The 18,448-nt window shown below is 36.9% G+C and overlaps 1 protein-coding gene across 17 annotated transcripts in view; it reads left to right on the top strand.

Annotated features, from left to right (window-relative positions):
* PTPN13 (protein tyrosine phosphatase non-receptor type 13) overlaps positions 1-18,448 on the top strand; it is a 204,381-nt gene that overhangs the window by 169,949 nt on the left and 15,984 nt on the right. For all 17 annotated transcript variants that reach the window (XM_073891890.1, XM_073891892.1, XM_073891894.1 and 14 more), the window contains 9 exons: positions 1,174-1,354; positions 2,733-2,891; positions 3,365-3,536; positions 3,636-3,846; positions 6,721-6,791; positions 9,662-9,723; positions 11,873-11,966; positions 13,099-13,236; positions 13,335-13,423. In XM_073891890.1, the coding sequence (XP_073747991.1) occupies positions 1,174-1,354; positions 2,733-2,891; positions 3,365-3,536; positions 3,636-3,846; positions 6,721-6,791; positions 9,662-9,723; positions 11,873-11,966; positions 13,099-13,236; positions 13,335-13,423 (1,177 nt within the window). The remainder of the gene's footprint in view (positions 1-1,173; positions 1,355-2,732; positions 2,892-3,364; positions 3,537-3,635; positions 3,847-6,720; positions 6,792-9,661; positions 9,724-11,872; positions 11,967-13,098; positions 13,237-13,334; positions 13,424-18,448) is intronic.

Below are 18,448 nucleotides of genomic sequence, written 5' to 3' on the forward strand. Positions count from 1 at the left end.
CCTACCTGGATATAGTATTCTTGGCTGCATATTTTTCTTGTTCAGTGCTCTGAATATATCATGCCAGTCCTTTCTGGCCTGCCAGGTCTGCTGCCAAACTAATCTTTCTACCATTGCAGGTTATAGACCTTTTGTCCCGAGCTGCTTATGGGATTTTCTCTTTGTTTCTGAGACTCATAAGTTTTACTATTAGATGTTGGGGTGTTGACCTATTTTTATTGATTTTGAGGGTCATTCTTTGTGCCTTCTGGATTTTGATACCTGTTTCCTTCCCCAAATTAGGGAAGTTCTCTGCTATAATTTGCTCTGATATACCTTCTGCCCCTCTCTCTCTTTCTTCTTCTGGGATTCCAATTATTCTAATATTGTTTCATCTTATGGTATCACTTATCTCTTGAATTCTGCCCTCATGATCCAGTAGTTATCTCTCTTTTTCTCAGCTTCTTTATCTCCATCATTTGGTCTTCTATATCACTAATTCTCTCTTCTGCCTCATTTATCCTAGTGGTTAGGGCCTCCATTTTTTATTGCACCTCATTAATAGCCTTTTTGATTTTGACTTGGTTAGATTTTAGTTCTTTTATTTCTCCAGAAAGGGTTTCTCTAGTATCTTCCATGCTTTTTTTCAAGCCCAGCTAGTATCTTTATAATTGTCATTCTGAACTCTAGTCCTGACATCTTAGGAATGTCCGTATTGATTAGGTCCCTCTGGCAGTCAATACTGTCTCTTGTTCTTTTTTTTTTTTTTGAGGTGAGTTTTTCTGTCTTGTCATTTTGCCCAGAGAACAGATGAGAGAACAAAATGCCAACAGACTTGTATTCTTTTCTTATTTTTTTTTCTTATTCTGTTGAAACACACATTAGGCTTCTGACAACTTTAGCTTCAGCCTTGAATTAATAACTAGGAATCAAAAGTATATTTTTTAACCTGTCTTACTAATTTATGCAGCTTAAAGAGCTTCAAAATAAAACCTGAACAGAGAATAAAAATTGGTAATGTTAGCATATAACAGATATGAAATGAATTCATAGTCCAGAGTCAGGGAAAAAATAGCTAGGATTGCAATCAAAAGCAGACATGAATATTTGTTAAGCATTTTCTGTTTGTGGCACAAACTTACTATACTGGATTGAAAGGTATTTGAAAATAGTCTTGCTTCTTTGTCTGTGTAGCAGTCCTCCTTCCCCTCTACCACCGGACGTGACTCTTGGGCAGAGCTATCAACCCCAAGCAGAATCTGCTTCCACTAATTCAATGGATAAATATATATATCACATTTCTGAACCAACTAGACAAGAAAGCTTGACATCTTTGAAAAATGACTTGGAAAACCACCTTGAAGACTTTGAACTGGTGAGTTGTTTCCTCTGTATTAAGAAAATTCCGTATTTTCTGAAGTAAGATGTAGTCACACACAATTTCCCTTTAGGGAAAAGGCAGTCTTTTAAAGTAGCTCCATATCCATGTCCAGTAAGTAGATAACATGTCTGGTGTGTTTCTGTGCTGTGAATCTGAGGGAAAGGCAAAAAGACCTGGGTATAAATCCTGACCCTACTACTGACTTGCGGTAATTGGGCAGATGCCTGTAGAATTACTTAATTCTTCTGAGCCTTAGTAGGTCTGGGTATAAAATGGGGCTAGTAACCTCATAGGATTGTGGTAAGGATTAAATGAAATATACATAGAGCACCTAAGACAATACCTACTATTTCCCAAATTCTGATGAGTTACCTATTTAATTTTTAATCAAGTTTACGTGTAATTTTTTTCTCCTCCACACTTTTTTGTGTATGCCCAAATGGAATCCTTTACATTGTACTAATAGCCCTAGGACTTCTAAACCTTTACATTCAGTATGGAAGCCAAATGTCCAAGAATAATATCCTTTACGTAAACTTGATTGAATCAGCCTTTTCAATATTGTTTTTATTATCCAAGTAATAAATATTTATTGTAGGAAAATTAAAAAGCAAAAAAAGATTAAAGCCATTGATAATCTCAGCATGTAAAAATCATAAAGATCATCTTGGAGTTAATCTCTCCAGATACCTGGTTTGCCTAGAAGCGTGTGTGTGTGTGTGTGTGTGTGTGTGTGTGTGTGTGTGTGTGTGTGTGTGTGTGTGTAACATCTACATCTTCAGTTTCATTCTCAGCAGAGAAAATAATCTTTTCTCAGAAAGAAGAAATTCTTTGAATGATTTCCTTTAGAAGTGTGTCATCACCCTATAAGCTATAAGCAACCTTCATATCTCATTCAAAATCTTTTAAAAAAAATTTTTTTTGTATAATTAAATGGTGTTGTAATATTTAGTCACCAAAGGCTTCGTGTTTTTACAAGAAAACCTTTTCTTTTATGGCTCTTGGCATTTATCTTGACTGTTTAGAAATATATGAAGAATTTTTCTGAACCTTCCGCTGAAAATCTATTCTTTAATCACCAAAGTATAACCACTAATGTGTCCTTGTTTATCCTGAAAATACAAAAACTGAAGCATGAGTAAATTTTGTCTCAGCTGTCTAGACAAACACATAGTGTTGTATCTAAACCCAACTTTTCATGGGGGTATATTCTATCTAGAATTGGATAGACCTAGCTTCTTCACTTGGTTAAGATCAGTTAACCCTTTAAGGTTTGATTCCCTCCTCTTTTATTCAGTAGAAATAATAGTCCTCTCTGTTCATTGATGGGCAAAAATAGAAAACCTAAAGAGTCACTGTTTTCTTCCCTTAGGAAGTAGAACTCCTCATTACCCTAATTAAATCAGAAAAAGGAAGCCTGGGTTTTACAGTAACCAAAGGCAGTCAGAGTATTGGTTGTTATGTTCATGATGTCATTCAGGATCCAGCCAAAAGTGATGGAAGGCTAAGACCTGGGGACCGGCTCATAAAGGTGAGACATTATCAAAATGGATTTGTGCAAGTGTAGCCAAAAACTAAGCCAGAGCTGGAGGAGAACAAGAAGGTTGAGTTAATATAACACTCCATTTATTTGTTTGGTTTATATTTTCTATCTCAACCTCTTAAAGATAAAGGCCTTTATATAGTTAACAGGCCCTTTTTAATTAGGAAGTGCCTCTAATCTCACTTAAAGCATAGGCTTTAAGCTATCCTGGGTATCAAGGACAGAAAGTTTCTTAAATTCATATGAGGATAAGTTTCCTATATTAACAAAATAGTGATGCATTTACATTTTACATTATTATTTCATATGTAATTACTTGATCATTGTACTTACGATTTCCACAGTAAAGGGAATTAGCAATAAATTAGAGACCACTCTTACTGGCTAATATACAGGTAGGGAGATTACTGTATTTTCATGGCAACTTCTAATCCTGTTTTGCCTCTTTCTCATTTTTGTAGGTTAATGATACAGATGTTACAAACATGACTCACACAGATGCAGTGAATCTGCTCCGAGCTGCACCCAAGACAGTCAGATTAGTTCTAGGACGAGTTCTAGAATTACCCAGGATGCCAGTGCTGCCTCATTTGTTACCTGACATTACATTAACATGCAACAAGGAGGAGTTGGGTAATGCACATTCAGGCTTTGTGCAGTGTGATTTTCTTGGCTAGGTTAAAAGTAAGTACTCTTAAGACTAAGGAAACGAATATTTTCTATTCCCTGAAGGTTTTTCCTTATCTGGAGGTCATGACAGCCTTCATCAAGTGGTATATATTAGTGATATCAATCCGAGGTCAGTTGCAGCCATTGAGGGCAATCTCCAGCTATTAGACATCATCCACTATGTGAACGGAGTCAGCACACAAGGAATGACCTTGGAAGAAGCTAAGAGAGCATTAGACATGTCACTTCCTTCGGTGGTGCTGAAAGCAACAAGGTACTCTGCAATTACTTATGGGTTTTGTGTGTTTGCACAAGTTTCAAGCTGTTGATTACACTTATGATATCTTAAAAAGCAATTCCTAAATTAGTAACTCACAGACTAAACTGGCAAGAATTAATAAAGTTAGAACAGACTTCTTTTCTTTTTTTTACATTTTTTATTTATTTAAGTACTCTCTACACCCAACATGGGGCTCGAACTCACAACCCCAAGATCAAGAGTCACATGCTCTTCCAACTAAACCAGCTAGACGCCCCCAGAATAGAATTATTGATAGGAGATTCCAAGAGCACGTTAAGTGGATTAGTGTTTGGATATATGTTTGCAGCTGTCAATAATGTAGTTACTACGTTTGTCAACATGGTTTCTGTTGTAAGTAACAGAAAAATACAACTCAACTTGGTTTAAGCAATAAAGGGTTTATATGATTTTAAAAGTCCAAAGATGACGTGGTTATCAGGTAAAATGGTGATGCACTATCCAGAACAGTCTTCTGACAATCCTCCCAATGACTGTGGTAAACCAAGGACTGTCTGCTGATTGCCTTAGACCTAAATTAAGGCCAGTCCCTGAGTTGAGGCAAAGGGATAAGAATATACTGATTGGCCTAGGCCAGTCCTGGCCCATTCCCAGAGCTGGGGCAAAGTCAATCCTACCCAAACCTCATGTCTACAACCAATGAGGCATAGAATTACCACTTTCAGTACACCATATAACAATTTCACATTATAAGAAGTGCTAATGGACACTTTTCTTTCACTTAATAATATATATAAATTAGAAAAAAAAAGTATTATTAGTTTCAAATTACTACAGGTATAGTGGCTTAAATTATACAAGTTTATTATCTTAATAGTTCTGGAAGCCAGAAGTACAAAATGGGTTTCACTGGGCTAAAATCAAGATGCTATCAGGGCTGCATTCCTTCTCTAGGCTCCAGGAGAAAATCCATTTCCTTGCCTTTTCTACCTTCTAGAGATTCCCCATATCCCTTGGCTTATGGCCCCCTTCCATCATCAGAGCCAGCAGTGACAACACTCTACTTCTGTTGTCACATCTCTTTCTCTGACTCTGCCTTTCCTGCCTTCTTTCACTTATAAGGACCCCTGTGATTACACTGGGCCTGCCTAGATGGTACAAAATAACCTCCCCATCTTTAGATCCTCAGCTTACATCTGCAAAATCCCTTTTACCATGTAAGGTAACATATTCACAGGTTTAGAGGATTAGAATGTAGACACTTTTGTGGGGCCATTATTCTGCCTACTACAGTGTACATACAACCAGGCTTTCTAGATTACAGATTTATGTTACATTTTATCTATGATACATGGTGAGTTTGACATAGTATGTCTTTGAAAATATAGGAACTATAATTAAATCATTTGATCATAAACATTTGTTCCTTCTAAACCTTTAAATTAGATTACATACTTTTTACCTTTGAATGTAATCCCTGCTCTGTTTCCCTCCTATATTTCTAAAGATTTGATCAGCATATATTTATTTTCATAAATGTAGCTGAATGTTAATTAGTGGAGGAGGAAAGTATTCAAACAACCTGGAAAATATTTTTGTGAAAATTAATATCTCTGCTAACGATAGATCTAACTGAATTTTTTTGCCTCAAAATCCGTAGAGTACCCTTTCCCCCAGCCCTGAAATCACTTTCTTTTGCCTTTCTGCTTTTATCTTCACTGTAGTCACTACAGATATAGTGTTGCTAGTCACAATTACTTTCCCCTTCCTCCTTCCTCCAGCTTTCTCCACTACTGTATATATCTGTCCTCTTTAAAGTCCAAAGGGTAGCCATAACAGAGGGATAGAGATCTGTGGTAATTTTCTGTACGTCAAGAACTGTGCAGGGTCTGTGGTCTTACCGGACTTGCAAGCTAATAAACCGGCCAATTACTGTTTCTTGGGTGCTGGAAGAAGGTATGAAACTTGGATCAGAGACAAAATATTTTTTGAATAACCACAGGCAGCATGGGTATGGTATTGGTGTCGATTCCACACATCTTCTAAGTCTCCTGAAGATGACATATGTGGGCCTAGGGGATTCCTGAACATGCAGTGGGTTGTATTCCAGGAAGGGAATACCATGAGGAGAAGAGGAACCCTCCTCTTTATGGCAGCCTGTAAGAAAACCTGCTTTTTTTTTGGAGAGAGAGGTTACCTTGTCCTGCAAGCTTTTTCACCACAGACATAGCCTTGAGAATTGGCCCAGATAAAAAGCAGTCAGTGCCTTGCACTTCTGGGGTACCCAGGAAGAATATACAGGGCCCATGGCAAATTGCTTCTCCCAGCACTGTATACTTTAGGCAGACTCCCTATTCTCTCAAGTACTAGCAATGATAAGATTGCATACTAGTCCTTTGCTTCCAAGGTGCTGTCTTTTTGACAGTTTTTCACATTGGGTGGCACTATCCTTCTTATAATCCTTTAAAAAAATATATTTTGTCTAGGTTTTCACTTTAAATAATTTTTAAAAAATATGTATCAAGGGCTTCAAATATACAAAATGCAGTGATCTATATGACAGTGAACTAAGTAATTAGATCATGAATATTACAAGCATTTTAAATGAGAGGGGAAACTGAAACCCAGAGAAAAATCATGTAAAGAAGTGATCCTTAATCTTTTTTCAGTCAAGAATATCTCCCTCCAGAAAATACGTAGATGAAAATTGATAATTTTGTCTACAGCTTCAGGGGTGCCTAGTCCCCCCTGAAGCCCATCTAAAATAAAATTCCTGAGGCTTAATAGTTAGCAAATGTCCAAAGGGTATTTAAACAAACATCTTAATTTGGAATTTCCTTTTCTTTCTTCTTCTTCTTCTTCTTTTTTTTTTTTTTTTTTATGACACAGAGATGGTCATCCAGTGGTTCCAAGTTCTAAGAGGTCTGCTGTTTCAACTCCACAGTCAATCAAAGCCAATGGTAAGGATACATTCATTTTATGATGCAAGTAGTTATGCAGAGATAAACATTTTTCCTCTATTTCCTATCAGTAAACTAAGAATATCAGTGGTATCTATCTTATAAGTTTATAATGAAGCATAAATACAATAATAATATGTGAAAAGCTTATCATAATGATTGTCACATAATAATTTATTCAGACAGTTATTGAATCTCTTCATTGTACCAGGCATTGGTCTGGACATTGTAAGTATGGCAATGAATATACAAAGTATCTGCCTTACATTTTAGCATAATAATAGAAATTGTAGTGTTAGTAATTGTGGCAGTCTCTAACATAAATTTAATGCTTATCCTGGACTAAGCTTCTTTTAATTGCTTTAGTCCTCACAACAACCCTGTGAGAATAGTGTTACTATAATCCTCCATTTAGAAGGGGAAACTGACACAGAGAAGTTTGACAACTCACCAAAGCTCACAAGAGTTCATAAATGCTAGAGCCAGAATTTAAACCTGGGGTGACTGATTCCATGCTCTCATTTACATAATTGGGCTCAAAAAAAATACATAATTGGGCTCAGTAAACATAGCTTTTATATGCTAGTGTTACATCAAAAATTAATGATGTACTGTATGGCGACTAACATAACATAAAAAAAATAAATGCTAGTGTTAATATAATAAGAATGATAGACACAGGGGAATGTGGTTGAAATTAATGTATTTGAAATGTGAATTCAGTACTTCATACATAACTAAACTTTTAGGTTATCAGGCAGTAGTATTTAAATACCAAAGGAATCTCACTACTGCAGTTGTGATTTATCTACTAAATTCTAAAGCAGATCTCTTCCCCTCCTCCTCTGTGATCTTGAATGCCTTATGGATCCTGGCTGCTCTCTAATAGTTCCAGTTCATATTAGAGTCGGACTGTCTCACAGAATAGTCAGGAGAGCATTTTTCTAGTAACTTCTGAGTCGTCTGTAACTTTCAGAGCTAAAGAGAATTGTGCCCTGCCCCCCCTTGTAGAAACTGCCTAGTGATCTGTCTTTACGGGGTTCTCTGACTGGACTCCCACAGAACTGATTTCTTTATGAGTTCTGAAAATCATATAGTTATCAGTATTAGGAACTCTCTTATAGTGATGGGATTATAAAATGCCATAGCCATTTTATAAAACAGACAATTTCTGAAAAATTTAAACATGGGACTCCCATATGATCCATCCATTCCACTCCTGTTTACTCAAGAGAAAAGAAAGCATATATCCATACACAAAAAGCATATATCCATACAGCTTCCTTTGTAAAAGTCAAAATCACAAACCACTCAAATGTCCAAAAACGAATGAATAAACCAAGATGTCCAAACAGCAGACTACTACTTAGTAATAAAAACGGTCTGTTGAGACATATAGCAACATAATCAAAATAACTTCAAAATAAAACCTTGGAGTGAAAGAAGCCAGACAGAAGAGAGTTTATACTGTATTATTCCATTTACTCAAAATTATAGAAAATGTGAATTATAGTGACAGAAAGCAGATTAGTGGTTGCTTGGAGACAGAGAAGATGAGGGGCAGTTAGGGGAACAGGAGGGAGAGATAACAAATAATAAACTATTATGTTTTGTACTATTCCAAGATGATTTTTTGAACCAGTAGTTTGTTATTAGTATGCTTTTTTCAGTATTTTTCCTGGAAGTTAAATAATGTATTATATCTCCTGGAAATGATATTAAAAGGCATTCTTGGCTCTTTGTAACATCATCCACAAAATTATAGAAATTCATCCCTACAAATTTCATGTCGACCTTCATCTTTCTAGATGGAAACCTTTTTAAGAATTATTTATTTAGGTACGCCTGAGTGACTCAGTCAGTTAAGTGTCTGCCTTCGGCTCAGGTCATGATCCCAGGGTCCTGGGATCGAGTCCCGCATGGGGCTCCTTGCTCAGCGGGGAGCCTGCTTCTTCCTTTGCCTGCCTTTCTCTCTCTCTGACAAATAAATAAACAAAATGTTTTAAAAAAAAAGATTTATTTATTTCAGAGAGTGTGTACACACACAAGTTGGGGGAGGGACAGAGGGAGAGATTCAAGCAGAGGCCCTGCTGAGCGCAGACCCCCACACTGAGCTCAGCCTCACCACCCATGAGATCATGAGCTGAGCCAGAATCACCAGTCGGCTGCTTAACTCACTGAGCCACCCAGGTGCCCTTCTGGGTGGAATTATTTTTAGGTCATTCTGTATTTTTCTTCTTTTCTATTTTTTTCCTCTTTAACTTTTCCAAACTCTACTGTATCTTTCAAAATCTTGTAAAAATATAATTTAATGAAGCAAATTATTTTTTAAATATGACTTTTTAATGGTAAGGGACATAATTTCATTTTAGTATATGTATTAAATCTTCGTACTGATGGCTAAGAGTTAAAATTAACATTTGGTTTAGACATATATTAAAAGTTCTATTTAGTTGTATCCATAACTTATTTTATTGTGTTAAATTGATAACCTTTATGAAATGATATACCTGGCTTGCTACCTTCCCTTAAATGGTAAGTAAATATAGGCCAGCACGTGTGATACCTCTCGCATTCAGTCAGGATAGTTTATACTCAGTGTCTCACACTAAAACCATTCAGCTCAAACTGAGCTCTCCCGCAAACTACAGTATTTTCTTTCAAGAAATTAGCTCTTTCCTTGGAATAAACCCTTTTGTAATATTTGATCCCATCTAGTTGGTTTTAAATCTCTCTGTAATATGACCTCTTCCGGTGTACTAATAAAAATAAGAAACATGCACAGAAATGTGGGTTTTCTTCCACTATTTTGATGCCCCTACTGTGGTTCCAGCTGGCTCTTCCCTGACTTCCTGTGTTGTCCCTTTCAGGTCATCACCCCGTGGAGCCTTGCCACAAGCCTGCCGTCACTCCTAGTAATTCGTTCTCCAAGGTAAGGAAAAGGCTGCCTTCATATCATACTTCCTTAGCTGAATAGCCAGCTTGTTTGTCTTGAACCAAACTGATTTCACATTTTAATATTTGCCTTTTTTAGATACATGTAGTGATAGTAGGAATCTATTTTAGTGAACTCATGGCCTTGCTAAGTAAAGCACACTGTGAACAGCCCCCACACAAGCAACCCTCCGTCATTTAGCACATATTTGGCTCTTATATAAGTAATTATTTGTATAGATAGCTTTAGTGCAATTTTTTTTTTTTTGTCATTGTGCACAGTTCTTTTGGTTGTGTCTTACATACCCAGAAGAGAACATACATAATTAAGAGTAGAATTGGTCCTTTGGGTTAGTGTTGAGCAGCAGTGCCTCTCAAATGACAGTTCTGTACTGCTAGTACAGATGGTGCTGACGAAAGGTAGAGGCTTATTTGCTTTTTAGAAGATAGGGAAAATGCTTTACCACAGAATCAAATGTAAGAACCTAAGTCATGTAAGATTAGCGCAGAAAAATCTGGAGGTGATTTAATGAAACTACTTTAATACATAACTAAATTCCACTTTGAGCTTTCCCTTTAAGGCCTTATGTATTCCCATTCATTTGGTTAGCATTTCTTTTTATGATTTTCTTCCGGCATGTAATGTACATTCTAAAATGACCCCAGCTGGATCTTCATTCTGTGGAATTGTTTAATCCCACACACATCCCATACAGTCTATTCAGAACCCCATTATTTGAAAGTCTTTCCATGTAAGATCCAGAGCTGAGGCATTGGTCTCCTAGGAATCTGAAAACCTATCATCTTAACAAGATTTCTGAATAAGAGCTGGATTTAGCATAGAAGGAAAATTTGGTGACGAGAAGGTCAAAATTCTATGTCTTTCAGCTCACTAGTCCAGCAAATCCTGAAAAAATACTGCACGAGAAGAATTATTAGGCAGAAATGATTGGGACACATAAATAATTGAGATACAACAACACCCACTATTCCCTGTTTATTCATAAAGTCTACAAGTACACACAGCTGGAACACCTGAATTTTCATGTATATCTAGTGTTAGTCATGCTGTATGGTGTTCATTTTCTTTTTAAATATCAGCGTGTTGTTGGAGAAGGAGAGGATTTCTGTTTAACTTAATATAAAACTCTTAGAAACTAGGATCTCTGTTACTCATGATTGCAAACATTTTTTTTGTTGGAGTTCAAATCTTTCAGGACGTCTTTCAAACAGTATTCTGTCCTTGATGCTAACGTCTGTACTATGAATTTCACATAAAGATTGGAGTTTCACAATCCAGTAAAACTTGACGTTATGTAACCACTAGTTATGAAGAAATAATTCTATCACATCTACCATTTTTACTTTTTGTCTTGATAAAAAGAATAAGATCTTCAGAGCAAACCACCTTTTATTTGTATATAATTATTTTAATTCTAATCATTTAATTTTGCATTTTTGCTCAAATCAGTTTTCTTTCAATAGGCTATGCACCATGAAGTGTTCACAATTTACCATTGAATTAGAAAGTTACATTCTAGTCAATATTAATTTATAGTTACGCACCCGTTGTGACTTTTCTCAAATTGAGGTGAGATTTAGCCTAGATTTGAAAATCTTTATACCCAGCAGTTGACTAGAATGCTAAACTAGAGTGTGTGTCCAAGTCACAGCTTCACAAATACTTTTAAAAGATGATTTTTTTCCCTTTCCCTCAACTTCTAAGTTTAGTGATCCTATAAAACTTCCCTAAAAAGTTTTATGAAAAATAAGTCCCATAACATATACCTCAAAAAAGGAATTTCTGCAGTCAAACAGATTTAAGAAATACTACATAATAGAGTTTTCTTTGGCAACTCAAAATTCATAATAGTAAACATTGTGAGAATTCTTGGAATAAAAATAATGACTTGATGTTATATAATCTGTTTCCAGAGGTTTTCGATGATAGAAAGTCCCATCCTCTTTGTACATTCCATTGTACTGATGTTTCCTAGAAACACTGATCTATTATGTGCAGATATAAAATGGATTTTGTACTAAGAAAGAGGGAGAGAAGGACATGGTGGGGAAATCTACAGTCCCTCCCTAATCTTGGAAGTTAGTAATATAGTAAATTAATGATTTGCTCTGGTTTCATACTTTAGGTTAATGGGGAAGAAATAATTGAAGTTTTATACCCTGAAGGAAAATGCTGTACTTATCAGATGAAGGGATCAGCAAACTTGATTCTCTCCAAAGGTAGTTTTCCAAATCAATCATCCCTAATGATTCAGGTAACAGAGATATTCTAAATGCCCTAATAATTCAGGTAACAGAGAAATGATATTGGGCTTACATGTTTCTATAGTGTAAAAAGGAAGCCTTGTTGTTCAAAGAAATAAAAGAACAATGTAAAATTAATTATTCTTAGCTGCATTACTGTATAAATGTCCTGTATTCATTCTCATCTCTAATGTTAAAAATATTTTTAAATGATAGAAAAGATGGCTGGTTTGTTGTTTTTTTTTTAAGATTTTATTTATTTATTTGACAGAGAGAGACAACAGAGAGAGAGGGAACACAAGCAGTGGGAGTGGGAGAGGGAGAAGCAGGCCTCCCGCCGAGCAGAGCAGGGAGCCCGATGCAGGGCTCGATCCCAGGACCCCAGGATCAATGACCTGAGCCAGAGGCAGACGCTTAACGACTGAGCCACCCAGGCACCCCAAGATGGCTATTTTTGTTTGATGGTGTTGCTTATATTCTTTGAAGCAGTAATTCACCTAATAAGTTAGAAAAGTTTCTTGAGGATGTTTGGGCTGCCTTATTATATCCTTAATCTTTTTAAATTTTATTTATTTTTTTAAGAGAGCATGTGTGCACAAGAGCACACATGGTGGGGGGGCATTGGGCAGAGGGAGAGAGAGAGAGAGAATCTTAAGCAGGCTCCACACCCAATGCACCATGCGATGTGGGGGCTCGATCGCATGACCCTGATATCCTGACGTGAGCCAAAAACCAAGAATTGGACTCTTAACCAACTAAGCCATCCAGGCACCCCAGTATACCCTTAATCTTTGTAACATAACTTCTTTGAGTTTCTTTCATGAGTTAATAATTTGGGATTAATTTAGGAAATAAGTTATTGATTCACAGACATAGATTTTGGTTTATTTAAGTTGTATTTGTATGGTCTTTTGTCATGGCAGCCAGAGTCATGTTGGGACTAGAAATGTCTAGGTTCAATGAGTGTAAATTGCTTTTCCAGTCCTGGCTGCTTTTCCAAAGGAAATGCTTAAAATTTGAAAGACCTGCTGTCTTTGATTTGACACAGTGTCTCTTCTTATATCAATATTTTTAAAATGAAATCTCACGTAAATTCCTGTTTTTCAAGAATCTAATGTACAAGAAGATGATATCTATGATGATCCTCAAGAAGCTGAAGTTATTCAGTCTCTGCTGGATGTTGTGGATGAGGAAGCCCAGAATCTTTTAAACCAAAATAATGCAGCAGGAGATGCCTGTATTCCAGGTAGATGAACCAGAGTGAATAAGCCGGTACACTAAGGAGTACAAGAAGGCCTCTGGGGAGCATTTTAATTCCTTTTGGCCCATTTATTTCTCTCCCAGGTTCATTGAAAACCAATGGGCAGTTATCTGAAGAGAGAGCAGAAGATACAGACTGTGATGGTTCACCATTACCTGAAGATTTTACAGAGGTAAGGATAATACCTAGATAAACACTCTAGGATGCTGTATATTGTTAGAATTACATATCTCCTTAAGCTTGCTTTCTCTGCTGAGGCTTTAACCTCTGCCTCCCCTGCCTCCACCATTTCCGATTTCCCAGCACTGCTCACCCCCTGCCCTGACCCTGGCATTCACAGGTTTGTATGTATTTCTCTGGTTCCCACAGGCATTTGAGTTTGTAACCTGTCCTAATGTGCTTGGACTGCCATTGTAAAATACCACCAGCTAGGTGGCTTAAAATACAAAAATTCATTTTCTCACAATTCTGGAGGCTGAAAGTCCCAAGATCAATATGCCAACAGGGCTGGTTTCTGATGAAACCGCTCTCCTTGGCTTGCAGATGGCCACCTTTCACTGTGTCCTCACGTGGCCATTCCTCTGTGTTCATGCACTCCTGGTGTCTCTTCCTTTTCTTATAAGGACACCAGTCCTGTTGGATTAGGGTCCCATCCTTATGACCTCATTTAGCTTTAATTACCTCCATAAAGACCCTGTCTCCAAACATTATCACATTGGGGGTTAGGGCTTCAACCTGTGAATTGGGGGATCACAATTCAGTCCATAACATAGTCTTTGCTTTAACCACTTATAAAATATAATTAAGTAAAATTTCATTCACAATAGTTAAAAACAAATAAAAGCTATAGGCATAAATTCAACCCAAAATGTGTAAGACCTATATTATGAAAACTTTAAAGCTCTACAAAGAAGCAAAAGAAATATTAAATATTTCTATTCTTTGATAGAAAAACCTAAAATTTAAATTCTCCCTAGATTTACCCATAAGTTAAATATGGTCCCATAAAATATTTCGACTTTTTTTTTTTTTTTAAATGAGAAACAGAGTGGTTTCCCAAAATGATTTCAAATTTCACTTGGAAGAAATTAGGATGTAAAACTGTCCAGTACAAATCTAAAAAAGAAGGTTCAGCGGCGCCTGGGTGGCTCAAGCAGTTAAGCATCAGCCTTTGGCTCAGGTCATAATCCCAGCTCCTGGAATTGAGCCTCATGTCAGGCTCCCTGCTCGGTGGGGAATCTGCTTCCCTCTCTCTCTCCTCCTCCCCACCACCCCCCCCACTCGTGCTCTCTCTCAAATAAAAGGTCTTTAATTAATTAATTAACATTCATATCATATAAGTTGTTCTACCACCAAAGTACAGATAGACCCCACAAACTTGCACCTTGAGAATTCAAGATGTTTAAGACCAAACATTTTGGGGCAGTCCATCCTTAAAATTGATAAATTGACACTTGAATATATGGGACTTCTGCTTCAGAAGAGGTGTTAACTAAGAGTAAACAAAGAAAGTAAAACATTTCAGGAAAGGAGGAAACAAAGTACTGAGATAAAAACATGAAGTTTCATTTGTATCAAACTCTAAATGTGTTAAAATCACTATGGAAATTACATTCATAAGCAGACAAATTCAAAGAAGACAAATGTGACTAATCTCCATAGCTAAAATGAAGATTAAGCCAGTATTCTGGAAGAGCTTTCTGTTTCATCTTATATTTCTAGAATATTGCCTGTATTTGAGTAATTTTAAGTTTCTTACAACTTCCTAAAATATTCAGTTTTTCATAAGTGCATCTCTGGGATCGCTATAAACAAATTGTAGATTATTTACTGAATTCGTTCTTAACATTGCATTCTACACCCCTGGAAGTTTTGTGGGGTTTTTTTTAACTTTTATTATTGAAATATAGTTGAAATACAATGTTGTATTGGTTTCAGTTATACAACATAGTGATTTGTTTTATAACAAAGTTTGTGCCTCTTAATCCCCTTGGCCTGTTTTGCCCATACTCTGCCCCCTCCCTGTCCCCTCTGGCAACCACCAGTTTATTCTCTGTATTTATGAGTCTGTTTCTGTTGTTTGTTCATTTATTTTTTAGATTCCACATCTCAGTGAAGTCATATGGTTATTTGTCTTTGTCTTATTTCATTTAGCATGATACCCTGTTGGTCCATCCATGTTGTCACAAATGGCAAGAACTCATTCTTTTTTATGGCTGAGTAATATTCCATTGTGTGTGTGTGTGTGTGTGTGTGTATGTGTATGTGTGTGTATGTGTGTATTCCATCTTTTTTATTCATCTGTTGATGGACCCTTGGGTTGCTTCCGTATCATGGCTATTGAAAATATGCTGCAATAGGGGCACTGTCGGGCTCAGATGGTAGAGCATGCAACGCTCGATCTCAGGGTTGTGAGTTCAAGCCTGTGTTGTGTGTAAAGATTACTAAAAAGAAAAAAAAATGCTGCAGTAAACATAGGGGGTACTTCTTTTTCAGATTCATGTTTTCATTTTCTTTACGTAAATACCCGGTAGTGGATTACTGGATTATATGTACAACCCTGAAAGTCTCAGGGTTTTAACCCTGTGGGCCAAAAGTTAAGCTACTAATCATGGTATTATAAAGAGTGTAGTATAGTACACACTCATTTGTCATTCTACTGTAATTTGTCACTCTACACTTGACTACCTCTTAATGAAATACTTAAGGCCATTGTCTGAGTCTTATTTATGAATGCCAGTCATATACATAGTGTAAATCATCATCTAATCTTTCAACTCTGTTCATTTAGCTATTACTGAACTTGTTTAAGTAAGGGGAACTTGATTAAGCTGGGGATAACAGGGTAAGAAGGTATGTCAGGGTTTTTGTCCTAAATTTGCTTGTATGGTCTAGTAGTCAATTTGGGACTTTTACACATGTAAATAAGTAAGTGTAATTTTTAAAATTATAGTAAAAACATGTCCTGATAAATGTTTATATGGAATTCAGAGAGTGTCTTAAAGAACTAGGGAATAATAGGGAACATACAGGAGTAGATGTTTATGTTATTAAAGGTTCCTAGAGAATTAGCCTTTTAAAGGTGTTTGATAGGTGAGTTGCTATGGGAAAGAGCATTCCATACTGAGGAGTTGCTTAGCAAAGACATGAAGGTTTGGATCAGCCTGGGACTTCCATGGCAGTAAATCATTGCAGGTAAGGTGTCACATGTTGTCTTGAAAGCTAGGACTGAAGAGATAGGCAAGGGTAAGTTCAGCAAGCAACTTAGATGCTGTGCCAAGAGATTTGATCTTTCTACATCTTGGGGCAGGCAACTTTCCTGGGAGAGGTAGGAACACTTCTCCATGAGGTCAGAAGAGCTAGGATGAAAAGAAGAAAGACGTGTCCTGCAAAGACATGGCATCATTTTGCTGAAATACATTTGTGTGATTCCTATGTTATTTCTAATCCTGGTTATTCTTAAGAAGTTTTTAAATTTGTAGCCAAAGAGTACAAAACTTTCAGTGGCTTTCCATCACCTATACGATAATCATGCTTGACTCTGGGATCCTGGCTTTATGGGAGCTCAACCAATGGAATCACACAGCCCTGTGCTTATAAGAAGTCCTCTCTTATTTGTAAAATAATGCTGTGTCATCACCATCTTGAAATTCTTAGTAATTTTTTAACAAGAGATCCCATATTTTCATTTGACACTGGGCACTACAGATGATATAGTTGGTCTTGGATCCAGGAGATATTTCTAGTTTTCAGGTTGCTGGATCTGGATTCTTTGAGCAGTAGGATAACAAACTAACCTTCAGATGGGCTAGCCATGATAAAAATCTTAAATCTTTTCACTGAGGCCAAGTGCTAAAGCTACTTCCTGTTCCAAAGAGCCTACAATCCAGAATGAGAAGAGAGACTGAAAGCCAATCTCCTTAACCCAATCCTCCCTCATATACAGGTGAACTTTGCAAAAATAGTGAGAAATTGTTATCACTGTCATTGGTATCATACAGTCTAATGGGGAGGGCAAGAGAATGATCAAGTAAACACCCAAATAAACAAGCAGTTACAAGTTGTGATAAGGTCTATGAAGTTTAAAAAGAAAAAAAGTGCTACAAAAGAGAATAACCAAGGAGACCTACTTCAGACTGTGTGGTTAGGGAACATCCTTAGAAGGAAAGGACACATTGAATGAAGAAAAAGTACCTTCCATGGGAAGAGCTTTGTGGTGAAAAAAGGTGAGCTATTCTGAAGAACTAAAAGAAAGACTGTGGATTTGAAGCCACAGGTAAGTGGAGAGTAAAACCAGATGGATTATAGAGGTAGACAACCTAGGTAATTCGGGGTCTTGAAATGAAAGGAATTTCCCATTTGTTAAGATAATTTGTCCTAATAAAGATTGAAATGTAAGATTTATTAACCATGTTAGAATGAAACTTGGCATCTTCTTCTAATTGTAGCAAACTGCTCCTGCAGTATTTGGGTCTCTGAGACACCATCTCCCATTACAGTATGAGTTGATTGATCTATGTTCTCCATGGAGAGACTCCTCACTTTAGTAATAAAAGGGAGGGGCGCCTGGGTGGCTCAGTCGTTAAGCATCTGCCTTCAGCTCAGGTCATGATCCCAGGGTCCTGGGATCGAGCCCCGCATCGGGCTCCCTGCTCCGTGGGAAACCTGCTTCTCCCCCTCCCACTCCCCCTGCTTGTGTTCCCTCTCTCACTGTGTCTCTGTCGAAAAAATAAATAAAATCTTTCAAAAAATAATAATAAAAGTAAAAGATAATTCTAACGCATTGAAAATTACTAGGATATTTCTGGAGAGCCCATTTTCAGATTTTAAAATTAAGTATTGTAGGGCTCCTGGGTCATGATCTCCAGGTCCTGGGATCAAAATCTGCATTGGGCTCCCTGCTTATCAGGGAGTCTGATTCTCTCTTTCTCTCTTTATCTCTCTCCTCCCTCTTCCCCTCCCCACGACTCATTCTCTCTCTCAAATAAAAAAATAAAATCTTTAAAAAAAAACTGAAGTAGTGTAAAAGCATATACCAAATATGCATATCTAAATAATCATAATTTAGCTTTTCATCTTGCTTTTTCCTTACCTCTATACTATTAATATCCCTTACATAAGAAATGAAAAGCCAAGATGAGTGTGAAGGTGATTAAGTGGAACCAGCAAAACATCTTGGGTCACTGAAGATGCCTTA

The sequence above is a fragment of the Callorhinus ursinus genome, unplaced genomic scaffold (assembly GCF_003265705.2).
Source record: "Callorhinus ursinus isolate GAN/ISIS: 27379988/994484 unplaced genomic scaffold, GSC_fseal_2.0 scaffold4, whole genome shotgun sequence".
Taxonomy (NCBI): Eukaryota; Metazoa; Chordata; class Mammalia; order Carnivora; family Otariidae; genus Callorhinus; species Callorhinus ursinus.